The sequence below is a fragment of the Grus americana genome, chromosome 14 (genome assembly GCF_028858705.1).
Source record: "Grus americana isolate bGruAme1 chromosome 14, bGruAme1.mat, whole genome shotgun sequence".
In the NCBI taxonomy this organism is placed as follows: domain Eukaryota; kingdom Metazoa; phylum Chordata; class Aves; order Gruiformes; family Gruidae; genus Grus; species Grus americana.
In genome coordinates this window covers 4,236,129-4,250,787 of record NC_072865.1, presented here as the reverse complement: position 1 = coordinate 4,250,787, position 14,659 = coordinate 4,236,129, and the positions used below count along the sequence as shown (strand labels likewise).

Genomic DNA, 14,659 nt, shown 5'->3' with positions numbered 1-14,659 from the left:
TTAAACTCTTTTCCCCTTTTCCACCCAAATTATCTTGCTAAACTTCAGGATTGTGCAACAGGCAGGAATAGTTACAAATTGTCCTTAAAATTTGAGTTTAATAGTCATGGTTTCGTGGTAAACAAAACCAAACAAAACCCCCATAGCTGCCATTGCGAAATAGGTTGGAGCCTCTACACCGCCAATTAGCCAAGCTGGTGGTACACTTCAAGGGCTGCTGTCAGTTCTTGCTGTTGGCCTGAATCTGCAAACAAAAGAACTGAGGCCACATAAATTTTCTGATTGGCTGGAAAAATTTGGATACAGCCTCTGTTGAGGTGTATAAATAGAAAGCAAAGTATTTTAGACCATTCACTTTGGAAGCAGAGCTCTCAAGGCACATGAAAATGCAGAGAGTCACAGCAGTCATCCTCGCGATTGTGATCTCCAGTGGTGAGTTAGCTGAATTTTAGTAACCATTGCTCATTGTAACCTGCCTTCTTTTTCTTTTTCCTTTTTTTTTTTTTTTTTAAATGAAGTATATCTGTAAGGATTTAGGAACTGATTTGTTCTCTGCCATTTTTTTTCTTTTGAAAATAACCCCTCTCCCATTGCATAGAAACCTCCATGGAAAAAACCTTTTCAGATATGGTAGAGTTGTGGAAAAATTTTGTTAGAGTAATAATGTTGATTGAGTGAGGAAGAATCAGCCGAGGCACATCAATTACCATCAGCACGCATGTTCTCTTGAAAGCCTTTTACCTAAAGATCAGCCCACTGAGCAAAGACTGTTCCCAGAGATGTTTCTGTGTTTAAAGCCATCACCTTTGATTTCACAAAGAATACACAATTCATTAACATAAATGAAGACTACCTAGAACAAAGGACTGTTTTGCTTGAGGAAGGCGTTAGAGATTTCCTGCATCCTTTTCGCACCAAACCTTCAGTGCCAGCACATCATTTCCCCTGTTTGCGTATATTCCTGGAGCCCAGCGAGGATGGTCCCTCCCGAGTGGTTCACATGCACGAACAAACTAACTCGTTGCTGCTTGCTAGACCAGCCCCATTCTTGCTAAAGCATCCCATGGGAAACCCTAGTAGTTTTGGTGGGGGGGAGCAGGGCTCGGAGAAGGTACCAAGACAGGGCTTGCCTTTCCCCTCTTCTCCCCGGTAAATGTCTCCCCTCTCTCAGACATCGCCGGGGCCGTAGGATCAGCATGGGTTTGACTGTGGGTGATGGCAGCTGGAGTCTGGAATAAAAAATACGAGGATGTTACCCTACTGGGGTACTTTGAAAGAGTGATATAGAAACACAGGGAGATAGAAAATGCAATCAGTAAAAGGTAGATCACAGCTTGTGGTTTTGACTGGATCCCCCATTAGGGAATAGGAATGGACTTGGTGGGTCTCTCTCAGCCGTCTTTTTTACAGTTACAGTGCAGTATCCCAAGATCCTGGGTGGCTCAGGTCACCTTCCAGGCAGACATCCCGTAGCTCCAGCCCCACGCTGCCACGTGAATGCAGCACAGCACGTCTGCCCTGGGGCGATGGGAGAGGAGCGGGGCATCCCACGATGTCCACTCCAGATCTATTTGTTCTGCATTTTTGCTTTGAAGTCGCTGCTTTAAGTACCCTCAAACGTCACTGGACAAAGCCTAAAACAAATAAAATGCTGTTTCATTGCATCCCTAAAATTAACTTGCATTAAAAGATGAACAATTTTCTAGTTCCCCGAAGCCTGATCCACGGTTACAGCAAAGTCCAAAGGGACCTTGCTATTGATTAAACAATATGGGCTGGGAAATCCCCTTTTCTAACTTGTGGGTTTCATCTCCCATTCTTCTCTTTTCTTCTTTTCTAGCTACTGCAGCACAATGGGCAAAAATCTGCTCAAGTCAACCTGCAAACAAAATCAGAAGCTGCGACAGCCAGGGCTGCGGTGGATACGACAGCCCCAGGTCCTGGGCTGGCATGGCGGGAGATGGCTGTGCTTGAAACTTTCTTAAAATAGAAATAAGCACGGAAAAATGGGCAAGGGGAGGGTTTCTAGCTGGCAAAGCACTCTGTTGCGGGCTAACCCACCTCGCTCTTCTTCTTCTTCAGAGGAGGGAGGAAGCACAAGGGAGTGGACGTGGTGTGTGAGGACGGCTCGGTGGTGTACGCACCCTTCACAGGGAACATCGACAGGCAAGTCAGGCCCTACGGAAACGGCAATGCCATCGACAACGGAGTCCAGCTTTCAGGATCAGGTACCAGAGCTGAACGACGTGTGTCTTGCAAAGCCTGATTGCAAAACGCTCCGATTGGTTTATAGAGCTTTAAACTCAGCCAGAAATTGTGAACTCAACCCAAACTGCAGTGTGCTTGCATGTGAATCCAAGTGAAAACTGTAACTTTGAAATCCAGGTTCTGTTAATGCAGGAAAATTGATTGAAATCATTACAGCATTTCACCTCTATTAAAAAAGTCAAAGGATGAAGCTGGCCCCTTTGCACATTTTGGATAACTAAAGGAACAGCCTCTGGCTTGCTCATGCAGTTTTACCCACTTTAATGCCCTTCCCCACCCTCCTCCATGTTCATTTCTTTCTTTTCCTATTCTCTCTTCTTGATGCTATAGGAGCATCACAGCATTTTCTGTAACTTTCGCTGCTGCTGAATCTCTTACCATTTTATTGTCATTTGTGTTTTGCTACTGAACGTTATCACTTTGCCAGGCTTTTAAACCATTTCATAGGAGCAACAGTTTCCCCCTGTTCTCTCTCCCCTGTTAACAGGATTCTGCATTAAGATGTTTTACATCAAACCTGTCAAGTCCAGCGGCCCCATCAAGAAGGGAGAGAAAATCGGTGTCCTGCTGCCCATGCAAAGGGTCTACCGAGGAATTACGTCCCATGTCCATATCCAGAACTGTGACTTGACAGATCCTACTCCCAACCTGTAAACGGGCAGCTGCGCATCAGGGGCAAAGCCTCCAGCCCTCTTCTTGTGTATTCATTAAATTGCTTGGGCATAGATAGTCACTCTAGTAAAGTAGAGGTCACTGAGCCTCAAGCAGTTGTTCCACCTAAAAAGCATCCGTGACCAAAATGCTGGTGGTTATCTGAACATAAGCAGACTCAGTAAGGTATAACGCACGCGTTAGAGCTGTTGTCGTATCCTGCACATCACTGCACTCGGAGATGAAGGCTGAAGCAGTGGGGAACGGACGAGCGGCTGGGAGGTGGTGGATCCTCGCGCAGCACCGCAGTGAGCCGTGCCGCAGCTCACTCATCTTGGACTCCTCGGCTCTCTTTGCAGCCAAACACAAAGATTTCTTCAATAAGCCAGAAATTTCACTTTTGCTTGCATATGGAAAATCACATTATTAAAGGGCTGCTTCACTACAAGTTGCTTTGAATTTCTTTGGTGCTGTCACAGAGTTTGGGCTGGGTTCTGCTTTTTTAATGCAGCTGGGGAGGGGGGGGAACTGTATAAAGCTGAAACCCAAATCTTTCCTGGGGCCCATGACCAAAAAACATAAAACAACATTAATGAAGTAACTCATTCCTTTTCCCCAGACTCCTGATTCAGGATTGCCTTGGCACACCCAGCTTTCTTTTTGTCCAAGTGAGGCATTTGTTCCATTAGTAAATCAGCTGAAGACTTTCCCGGGACAACAAGCTCTTGTTTAACAGGACAGGGCTTTTCAGGCCAAGGCTACCAGGATGCTACTGGGAGTTTCACGAGCTGAAGTGCCCTACAAGTGCCGCAGGCTCACGGATTTACTAATGCAACTGCAGCCTCGGATAAGCAAAGAAGCTGCTTCAGTGGGAGCTGCCTATGTCCCGACAGCAGATTTGTTTTTTCTAAGAAACTACAGAAAGATGTTTGCTCCATCTGTGAAAAGTGCTTAACCTGCTGTGGCCCATTCAGCTCCCCTGGGAACCGCTTTAACTTTGCTATAAATGAAACAGCAGCACGTCCATGTAAACATACAGCCCAGACCTGCAGGGGCAGATAGCAACCAGACATTGATGGCGAGCCAATATAACTGAGTTCTCCGTGAAAAAAAAAACCCAAACCTTTTCCTTATACTGAAAGCAGAAACATTTCAGCAAAAGTCCCCAGAGTTTTCCAATTTTGACCAATTTTGTTTGTTTATTTTTATCATGAAGCTGGCTGCCTGCAGAAAAGTAACACTTCCACCTGAGTCTCACTCGGTTAAAATCCCAGGTTTTAACCCAGTTACCAGCTTCCCACATTTGAAAAGGGGAGGTCCCAATCAAGCCCCCACTTCTCCATGCAAAGCCTAACGAAAGACTGAGCTGGCCTTGCTGACTGAGCAAGGCACCGAGCCTCCAGCCTTACAGATTCTACTGCAAAATTAATATTTTTACTTGATTTTAGTCCTTTTACGAGGAAGAAAACATGATGTGACACTTTTTTTCCCCAGAAACGACACGTAAGCTCTTCCCTGGGACACACTTGTCTCCTCCCCCCCCAGCTGTCCCGTGCATCAGGAACCTGTTAACAGGGACAGGAGATCCCGTCACCTTTTAAAGCACGGCGCAGGGGTATCAGCGGGCCCTGGAAGGAACAGGAATGCCAAAACAGCACTGAGAGACCCCAGCCTGCCTTGTCCCGGCCCTCGGCACAGCATCCTGCCCTCCTGCAGTCCAGAGAGACCACGCGGCAGTGCCCGCTCCCAGGGACTCGTGGTCCGAGCTGCTCCCCGCTCACCAGCTTTGCTCCTCTATACGTCACGTTTTCACCTGCACATTAATGACAACAGCTCAGCACTTTTCTGGTCTGTCCCCGCAGACTGGTTTCACAAACCTTTTCAGGGAGCTATTATTTAATCAGAGTTTTGCCAGCAGCACAGGGAGGTGCAGTGCTTTGGTGCAGGGATGCAGGATGCTTCCGGCAGGTGCCTGAGAGAGGTAGAGGGCAAATGCTAAAAAATCCTGGTTTAGCTGGGGCTGTCACCCAGCCACAGAGAAAAAAAAAAGTAAATACCACTTTCTACTTTAGGTAACAGAGCGGTTGGGGCAAACAGTATAAGTAAATCCAGCTTTATCTTTTCAGTCCAGTAAAAAAAACCCCACTGGCTGTAGAAGTAGGGAAAGCACAATTTGTAGCTGACTCTGGGAAGGAAATAAAGGGCTGGTAAAAGACAGAGCTCTAGGAATATTCAAGGGGAAAGGGGAAGTAATGGGGGCAACTAGGCTTTTCAGGAAAGAGCTGCAAACTCAGGCCATGCAGAACCGCTTTTCTTCTTCACCAGTTCTGCAGGGATCCTTTTCCTTGCTATCACTTTCATTTTATAAGTTTGTACGATAAGGTCCCAGACAAAGAGATAAGCTGGGATCCCAAACTGTGAAAGTCCTAACTGCCTACGGCTGCGACCCAAATCTGCACTATTCCCTTCTATTTCCCTGAGCATTAAAGGACTTTCAGAGGATTCAGCCGAGCTTTGTCCTCCCCACAGGACAGGACATCGGTAGCAAAAAGATTTGCTTTTGTGTTCCTCCATCCTCCCCATTAAAACTTGCCGAAATCAGGCTTAGGAAGTATATTAAAAAGGCAAAATAAATTCCAGATGGAGACTTCAATCAGAACTGTACAGCAGCCCAACTTCATCTTCAGCTCATACTTAGCAAAGAAGGAAGGCAGCACGCTCCCATCTCCTACAGCCTGCCATCTACTCAAAACAACGTGCCCAGCCAAGCCTTTTGGCTGATCAGCTAGCGCGACCTGCTGATTTTCCAGCGATACTACAGTATAAGCTCTGTACACAAAGCTTAATTAACCGCTGTAACAAAATTCCTCTTATCTCAGTCTCATCAGATGACCAGGAGCCTGAATAAATAGCGAGTGCAAGTTGGTTTACGTTGTGCCAGCTTGATTTTCAGCATGAAAGCCTGTGCTGCTAATTGCACGAGTAAATTCTTCTACAGTTAATTTTTAAATCATAATTTGATTTGTAATGATTAGCACAAAGGATATTATTGATTTTCCAGAGAAACAGCTTTTAAGGTTGTTTAATAACATATTGTGTGCAGATCAGCCGGGAGGCAGGTGCTCAGCATTGACTGGTTCCCATACCGAACACACCAAGGACAAAGTCAATTGTTCTGTAAAATATAGCGAGGAAAAGGTTTTACTTTTTCAATTGCCTGCTAACAAGTCTGGCAAATCTACAGTTATGATACTGTAACATTACTAAGAAATAAGATGTGCAGCTCTCATTTATCCAGTTCACTGGGGCTGCAGCCCCACAGGGCTTGCAAAGGAGGAGGACTTTATGGACCAAATCATTAGGTTTTGGATGTTGGTTGAATCCCACTGAGCTGAAATATGTGTAAAGGAAATGATGGAGAAACCAGCCCTCACTTGTGGGCAACACACTGAGGATGGCAGCACGGCTGGAAGGAAACTGCATGCCTTGGATGGGGGTTGAATTTGCCCTGGCGCAGGGTTTGGCCCTGGCTTTCGCTGACGTTTCTGCTCAAAGACCATGACCCAGGTGTGTCTCACTGTTTTCTGGCTTTTTTCCTCCAGAAACTTTATTCCATCATTTTACCATTTTCTCATTAAGAGATAATGTTAAAATAATTAATACATTAAGAGTGGCTAGACTAACATTTGCAAGGTTTATGGACACAGGCATGCCAGGTACCATCTATCCAAAAGCCCTCGTAAGCGGACCCTCCTGAAACACCACATAATTTACACAGCAGAGTCACAGTATCTTTGGAAAGGCTGAATAGCAAAATTGGGATTTCTCCTGGACAGCATCAGGCTTAACTCATTCACTGCCTGGCGATACCAGCCCAAACACTCACATTTGCCCGCTGCACTCTCACTCAGTCCATGAGAAGACCTTGAAGGGACTAACACAGCCAGGGAAGTTACTACTGGCATAAAAGGGGCAAAACAGGGAATTCACCCAGGTCATGCAAGAGAAAGAAGTCAGCATTTCCCCAGCCAGCGCATCGCTCCCGGTGCGCTCCTCGCGGCGCTGCACGCTGGCTCCTTTCCATCCCCTTGTCCGCAGGGAAGGAAATGGCGCAACTGCAGCTCCCAGGGGCTGTGCAACACTGGTCGGTTGTTCCATATCCTTCTGTTGGAGTGTGCTAAGCAGGCAGTTCGTGTGTTTCACAACCGCACCTACCAACTGTCATGCTAACATCTCCGTTGCCCAACACAGGAATCCCAGCAACTTTGGTTCAGAGGTTTGCCAAGCCCAAGTGCCCAAGGCGAGAGGTCTGCACCTTCCAGCTCACCCAGGAAAGATGGGGAACGCACTCAGAAGTCTCAACTGCAATATCATACCCTTGAAAACTGTTTTATTAAGAATACTTTACCAGAATTGCATTAGATATATTACTGTAGCACATGACATTTTGACATGTTTTAGAAAGAACAGAGCAAGATACAAAGCTGTTAAGGTGTCTTACGGAGAAAACACAAAAAATGTACACAGCTACGAGCAATTTGGAGTCAGCTCTGTAGCACAAATGAGATGGAAAAAATCGCTAAGGAAAGGTAGCTTAGAGCCACTTTACAAAATACCAGACTGCAAAACAGGATTCAGAGAAAAGCTTCTTTGGTGTTTGTGCACCTATTTGCACTTCTTTCCTCATGCCTACCAGCTCGACGGGCTTTACGCCCAGCCTTTCCTTCGCAAGACTTTGTAGAGTGGATTGAGGTGCTGCAATTCCTCCTTTGGTAAAATTATGAGCGTGTGAGTTCACAAAAGTCTATAAAAATAGTTAGCTTTTCAAGGCAGGTCTGCCCCAGGTAAAATTTATTTAATGAGATATTTAAAACACTACTAGTGCATAGAGGCAGTCAGGACTAAACTGGGAATAAACTCTGATGCAGAGAGATCAGTATTGCAGAAACCCCACTGGAGACCCCGCAACTGGAAATTGCCAGGCATCACCCAAATCAAGTCTTTATTTGTAAATGGTTTTGTTTCCAGTAGGAAAAAAGCTTACTGCAGCTAGTATCAAGCTAGCCAAGCTTGGAGATACTTTACTACCTCTATGCTACGAAATCTTCATTGCAAGGTGCCGCACACACCACCTCGCTTGCTGATTCTCTCTGCTAAGGAGAGCTGAGGGGGGTTACAGAGAGCCTCTGCCAAATGAAAGCGGGGAAGCCTGGAAAGCTGCACAGAATACTGCACGAGCTCTCCCAGCTTGCAGCGACGAAGGCTGTTTCAGGCAAGGGTCACACAAACCCACGTACCTTGTCTCTCAGTTCAGGAGTAAGCAGCATCCCCAAATCCTGAATACCCACTGAGGGCTCTTACCAGTGTCTTCTATCATTTATAAGCCGGGGCTCCATTATACTGAGCAAATTACAACCAAAAGCTTCATCAAAACTAGACCAAGGGGACATAACATTTATATAAATATGCGTTTGGTGGCTACGAGTATGAAAACAGCAGTTCCTTCTGGCAGGATGGAGGGAGAAAGCAGCAGGGGTAAAATCAGCAAAGCCACTTGTAAAAACCCCAGGGAGCATTAAAAGATTGTTTGGGGGTTAAATATTGGCTGTAAAAAAAGCTTGGAACCACAAACAAAAAATTTGTCTCCAGCTGCTGGTTGTGCAGAGATTTGCTCTTTGCAAACTAGAAGTGTGGCAGAGACACATCTGTTTCTCCTCTGAATAAAACCTGCAGGCCTTCCAGAGGTTTCTGTAACTTGGAATATCAGATAGTTTATGCGAAAGCTCCACGACTCATTTTAATTTCATATTAACCAAGAAATGCCCATAAAGAAAATCTAATGTTTTCCTGTAAGTAGTGCAGAAAAACTAAATGGAAGGAACAATTAAAAGAGACACTAGCCTGCTTAATAGTACAAGAACTGAAATTAAGCAAATACTAAATGAAAGATTATAAAACCTAGATTATTTTTTTTTAATTCCATGCCAGTTATGCCACACAACTTGGGTTTGCAACTGTTTGTTTCAGAACTTGAAGATGTTTTAGTAAGAATTTTGTTGTTAAAAACCAGGGTTTTGGTGAAAAGACATCATGGATTTAAAGGCAGACTTAGTGATAATTTCAACTGAACAGGAAAAAAACCCCACGCTTCCATGCAAAAGCATCCACGTTTCTTAGCCTAAGTGAACACTCATGTTACAGCAAACATTACACCTCCATGTGTTCTTTGTCACTCTGTTGGACATCTCTAATGGGCACATACACCTGGGGAGGAGCAAAGCACTGGAATAAGCAGTGAAGGACAAACTGGTTACATACAGGGAGAGTTTGCCCATCTTTTACCTCCAACTCAATCTTCTGGACCATATTCTTGTTTCCCATTGGTTTTGGGAACCATTAAGTGTTCCCTTGCTTCATGAGGAAGAAGAAAAGATGTGAAGAAACGTTCAACCAGAACTTCCTGAAATGCGGGATTTTTCATTTCCATCTGTTACTGTGTGCTAAGAGACCAATTATTTTATCCATCTTTCCCAACCAGCTCTAACAACTGTTAGAGGTTGTAGACATCCTCAGTGCCTAATATGGCAACACCATCCACCTGGAGCTGTAATACTTTGCTCAAGATTGATTGGCCAAGACAAAAAACTGGGGCTTTCAAAAACACATAAATACCCCAGGCAGCTACTGCTCAATGTCTTTGATTCGATCAAAGAACACCGGTGAAACAGCCACAAGATGTCAGCTCTCAGTCTGGTCGCTCTGGTCAGCTTGGTGTCCACTGGTGAGTTGAGATTGCTGTACTGCAGTTGGTCTTGACTGCTTTTAGGCAGACACTAATGATTTATTGAAATTTGTTCCAACATAAATAATGCTGGTTTTTCACTCTAGTTTTATGAAGAATTATGGTAATGTGTGCAATTCTGACTATCCTAAAATAAGGAATTGGGCATGCATTTAGAGTCATATATTGAAACGTTTATTTTCACTTTTTTCATGAAACTTCTAGTTTGACTTATTTCACAAACTAATATTTAAAATAGTCATTGTTTTGCTTTTAGCATATCTTAAAATAAGACCTCTATGAAGAGGGATCAAATCTATACAACAGGTTGTACAATGCTCTTTTACCTACAGTTTCTGAAATTATAAACACCCATGAGCCATTCTCCACAGTATCTGAGGAAGGAACCTTTCTTCTGTGGCAGAGTCACCATGTCTCCCACTTTAAACACCCTATTTTGCACCCTAACTCCTTCTGTTGTACTGTACCGAGAACCCGGTTGAATTTTCCCTATTTTCCTCTTTTGCACGCAAAGTTTTTGCCAAGCAGTGGGACGTGCACCCGCCCCAACAACAGCACAGGCACTGGGCACCGATCTGCAGCGGAAATCCCACCAACAAAATCCGGGGCTGCGATAGATATGGCTGCGGCCACTTCGGCGCCGACAGGTAACACAGCAAGGCATCGGGAGTATGGAGCAGTGGGGTTTGCTGCTGCTTTCCTAAATAAAATGGTCACACAGGAGAATGAGTAGAGTTTAATGAGAGTTGACACTTAGAATGAGAGAAGACTCTTGTCTGCAGGACCTCTTACTCATTTTTGGGATGTTAATTGGCAATCTCAACAAAGTGTAGTAATACCACAGCTACTAACTAGTGCATGGGTGAAGAAGTGAGACCGTGACATGAATTAGCAGCCACAGTAATAAAGGAAATGGAAAGTATTTCAAGGATTTGGGTCGTTTATTCTTGTTGCTTATAGACCAGATATTTAACTAACATTCAGCAACAGCTACAGGAAGCTAAGTACATTAATTTACACAAGCTAAAGGTCTACCAGCATCGCTGTCTTTAAGTAGGCACCTCATAACAGAACAGGTTATATTTCCATGAAAAATGCTTTTATATGTAGAATGACTCCTGTTTGTCTCTGTTTTCCTGTCATCTCCTCTCCCCAGGTGCTGTAAGTGTCTATCCTCATCATGCAACTTCTGAATTTCTAAATGACAAAGTGCCAAACATAAGATTCTACTTTACACTGGCACAGATGTATTTTGGGGTAGAACAGGGGTACTTTTCTGTAACAGCTTGAAATATCCCATGAACTTGGGAAAATTAAAAATTTGCTTAAAATGTGAAGTCTCATTCCCTTTAAAGAAGGTCAGAGTAATACAAGCATTTTGCAATAATGAAAGATGGATCAAAGTCGCTATTTCTTTCCAATTTCATTTTCTTAGACAAGTTTCAGATATCATACTGTGTTAACTGATCTATCTATACATCATGTTAAGCCTGGCAGACTTCTCTAAATACACATTTATGTTTTCAGACACAGTGGTAAAGGAAAGCACAAGCACACAGGCGTGGATGTCATCTGTGCTGATGGAGCGACAGTGTACGCTCCTTTTAGCGGCCAGCTCTCTGGACCCATTCGATTCTTTCATAACGGCAATGCCATCGACGATGGAGTCCAAATCACAGGATCAGGCAAGTAATTAACAGCAGATACATTGTGAGGCATGCACAAGTAATCATTTTATTCATTTAAGGTTTCTGTGCGTCTTCAATTCAAGCAAAGTGTTGATTAATCTCACACCCTCTCTAGTTCCTACAGTGAGGCACAACTACACTGCTCCTCCAAAATATCAGAAGTCAGCTCCAGCAGGATGCAGTTCTTTTCCTATGCTTTTCTTGGAGAGGAGGGAAGAAAGGAGTTGAACAACAGGTAGCAGGAAAACAACAACCGCAAATCAAAAAAAGGAAACAGTAAAAATAAAGTAACAGAAATATACCCTCAGTTTTGCTGAGAGGATGTTTTCCTGTCCCTATTTTCCAACTTCCTCTTTTCCATAGCAAATCAAATAATTTTGATCTCGGGATTGTTGGTCCCTTGACTACATTTCTGTTTCATCATTAGTCTCCACTAAGAGCCTGGCCCGGAAGGTTTCTTACTCACCCTGAGAACAGATGCAGTTGATGTTTCCTGACCTCACTTCCTCTCCCGTCTCTTCCAGGTTACTGTGTGAAGCTCGTCTGTATTCACCCCATCCGATACCATGGCCAAATCCAGAGAGGGCAACACCTCGGGAGAATGCTGCCAATGCAAAGAGTATTTCCTGGCATTGTCTCTCACATTCACGTTGAGAACTGCGACCACTCTGATCCTACTCAGCTACTTACACCTGGTAAAGAAAAAAAACCCAGAATAAGTAGTATAATGAATGAAAATTAAGTTATTAATTTCAAATAAGGACAACAATATCAAATAGCAATAGTCCCCTCTGTCTTAGGTTCTCCCCAACAGCAACATCTGAAAGAAAATATGCATTATAAATACAGCGTAACAGGACTGTGAGCAGTGTTACAGGAAGGACAATATATCAGCTTATCAAGTGGCATTTCTTGCCCCCATGACACAGCAGCGTCAAGTCTCAGCAGTAAACTGAGTCAGACATTTCTTCTGTTTCTACCCTTTCAGCTGCTAGCAATGTTTTCAGTAATACATCTTCGCAGACTTTGGGATGATTCTTCGCGAATAGTATATTGGTAGTATTGGAGAAGAGGACTTGAGGAGTCCAGTCTCAGCGTGAGCATAGAATAAGAAACAAAACCGAGTCTTTTCCTACCCCTCAGATTACACTCTAGGAACTGTGATGCTCTTTTTGAATTTTTGTCTCTAAAGCATGTTCCCTAATCTAGAAACATTACAATCCAGTCTTAGTTGTACATTCTATTTCCATTTCCTAAAGGACAAGTTTTGGTGGAGGAGATATCCACTACAGGTGTGGGATGTAACTCCAGTATGTTCCTACCTAACTAAAATTAACACATAGTACTTACAAACATGCAACACTTAGAACTCAAAAGTTAACTTCGATGCGCTGTGTTTCTGTATTTCAAAGATGTTCCACCATTCCCACAACAAGACGGACACTGGGCAACAATATGCTCTGGGAATCCTACAAACGAGATAAGAGGCTGTGATAGATATGGCTGTGGATACTACGGAGCTCCAAGGTACTGTAAGCGGAACATGTGGGGCTTTGCTGCTGCTCCACTGAAATAGAGCCAAACTCTGTTTAAGCCATTTAAGAATTACAGTTTTGGAGGTTTAGGTTGGACACGAGGCAACGTTTTCACTGCAGGGGTAATGCAGCACCAGCACAGGTTGCCCACATTGTCCATAAACCCTCTGTGCTCAGAGGTTTTTTACTCCTCCACAGGTACCTGCCAACCAACATTTCCATGACTCTACAGCTCTATTTAAAGGCTTGGAAGAAAGGCTTTTTTTTTTTTCCTTCCAATTTGCAAAACTGCAACTCTAACACATCATCAACCCTTCACAGCATTACATCATCTACACCAAAAAACTTTTATCAGCCAGTCAACTACGTCAGCACTGTCTCAGTACAAACAACCCATTTCCAGATCTTGCAGTGTGTTAACTCATCTATCTTACGTGTTGAGCCTGACTTTTCTAATTACGTATTTGTTTTCAGAAAAAATGGTAAAGGAAAGCACTCTGGTGTGGATGTCATCTGTGCTGATGGAGCAACCGTCTATGCTCCCTTTTCTGGCGAGCTCTCTGGACCCGTTAAATTCTTCCACAACGGAAATGCCATTGACGATGGAGTCAAAATCAGTGGATCAGGTAAATAGCTATTTTTCATTTCCTATTTCTTTGTCTTGAGATCACATAGGATGTATTACCTTGCAGCTAGCCAAGTAGTTGAGCAAGGTACATTTTCAAACACTGCCTCTTCTATTCATTTACATGCTGAACTTTTTGCTCCTATGCTAGAATGCAAAAAATTGACTTTTGTAGAATGTCTTCAAGCTCTTCTCTTCAGTACAGTAGGCATTCCCACCTTCTCCCTGCCTTCCATCTTCCCTCCTCCACCAAGCCAACAACTCCAACCACTATCTCTACTATTTATGACCACAGTGCCTTTGCTATTTTGGTATTTCCACTATTGCTATCTCAGCAGAAAGGACAAGACAGAAAATGTTAATATTTCTGAAATATAGCACAGAAGAACAAATGCTTCATCAGTCACTTGATGTTTTCCCTCTTATTTTCACCAGGCTTCTGTGTGAAACTACTCTGCATCCATCCCATCAGATACGTCGGTAGAGTTTCTAAGGGACAAATCCTTGGGAGAATGCTGCCAATGCAAAGGGTGTTTCCCGGGATCACATCTCATATTCATGTTGAGAATTGCGATCACTCAGATCCTACTGGCAATCTTGAAAGGGGGAAAGGGCAAAGAGTGTGAAATGGAAATGTAGTAAATTCCAAATAAATTCATCTCAGCATCCAAAATTTTTTTTCTTCTCATGCACAACAACAGTTTATATTACACTGCCTCAATACTTTGAGCCTTACATAATATTGCAAGGTGCTGGCATTAATATAGATCCTAGGTACCAATCAGGTACTGGTTTTTAAGTACCTGTAATTATTGCAAACACCGTATCTTAGGCTAATTGAAAAACTTTACTATACCTTGACAAACAAGATTACTTTAGATTTCAAAGAAACCTGAACTGAGAAAAATTAGAGGGAAATTTATTGAAACACACCACAATGCATAAAAGATGCTGTTTGGAGTTGTCGTACCAGAACCGGTGGCTCTATTGGATGGCAAAAGGGACTCCACACAAGGAAAAAAGATACAAGTTTTTGTTGGAATTTACGAGAGAATCGGGGAATTAGCAACGTCTAATTGTAAGCTTTCTC

The 14,659-nt window shown here is 43.5% G+C and overlaps 2 protein-coding genes across 2 annotated transcripts; both read left to right on the top strand.

The window, feature by feature from the left end:
* Positions 1-280: 280 nt before the first annotated feature.
* LOC129212729 (leukocyte cell-derived chemotaxin-2-like) lies at positions 281-3,367 on the top strand. Its single transcript, XM_054841714.1, has 4 exons — positions 281-432; positions 1,841-1,937; positions 2,083-2,228; positions 2,756-3,367. The coding sequence occupies exons 1-4, from the start codon at positions 381-383 to the stop codon at positions 2,920-2,922; spliced, it is 462 nt and encodes a 153-aa protein (XP_054697689.1). The 5' UTR covers positions 281-380; the 3' UTR covers positions 2,923-3,367.
* A 6,189-nt stretch (positions 3,368-9,556) lies between these two features.
* On the top strand, positions 9,557-14,242 carry LOC129212798 (myeloid protein 1-like). The gene is made up of 7 exons (XM_054841893.1): positions 9,557-9,700; positions 10,236-10,368; positions 11,249-11,406; positions 11,934-12,104; positions 12,822-12,936; positions 13,419-13,570; positions 14,005-14,242. The coding sequence occupies exons 1-7, from the start codon at positions 9,655-9,657 to the stop codon at positions 14,193-14,195; spliced, it is 966 nt and encodes a 321-aa protein (XP_054697868.1). The 5' UTR covers positions 9,557-9,654; the 3' UTR covers positions 14,196-14,242.
* The last annotated feature ends 417 nt before the right edge of the window (positions 14,243-14,659 follow it).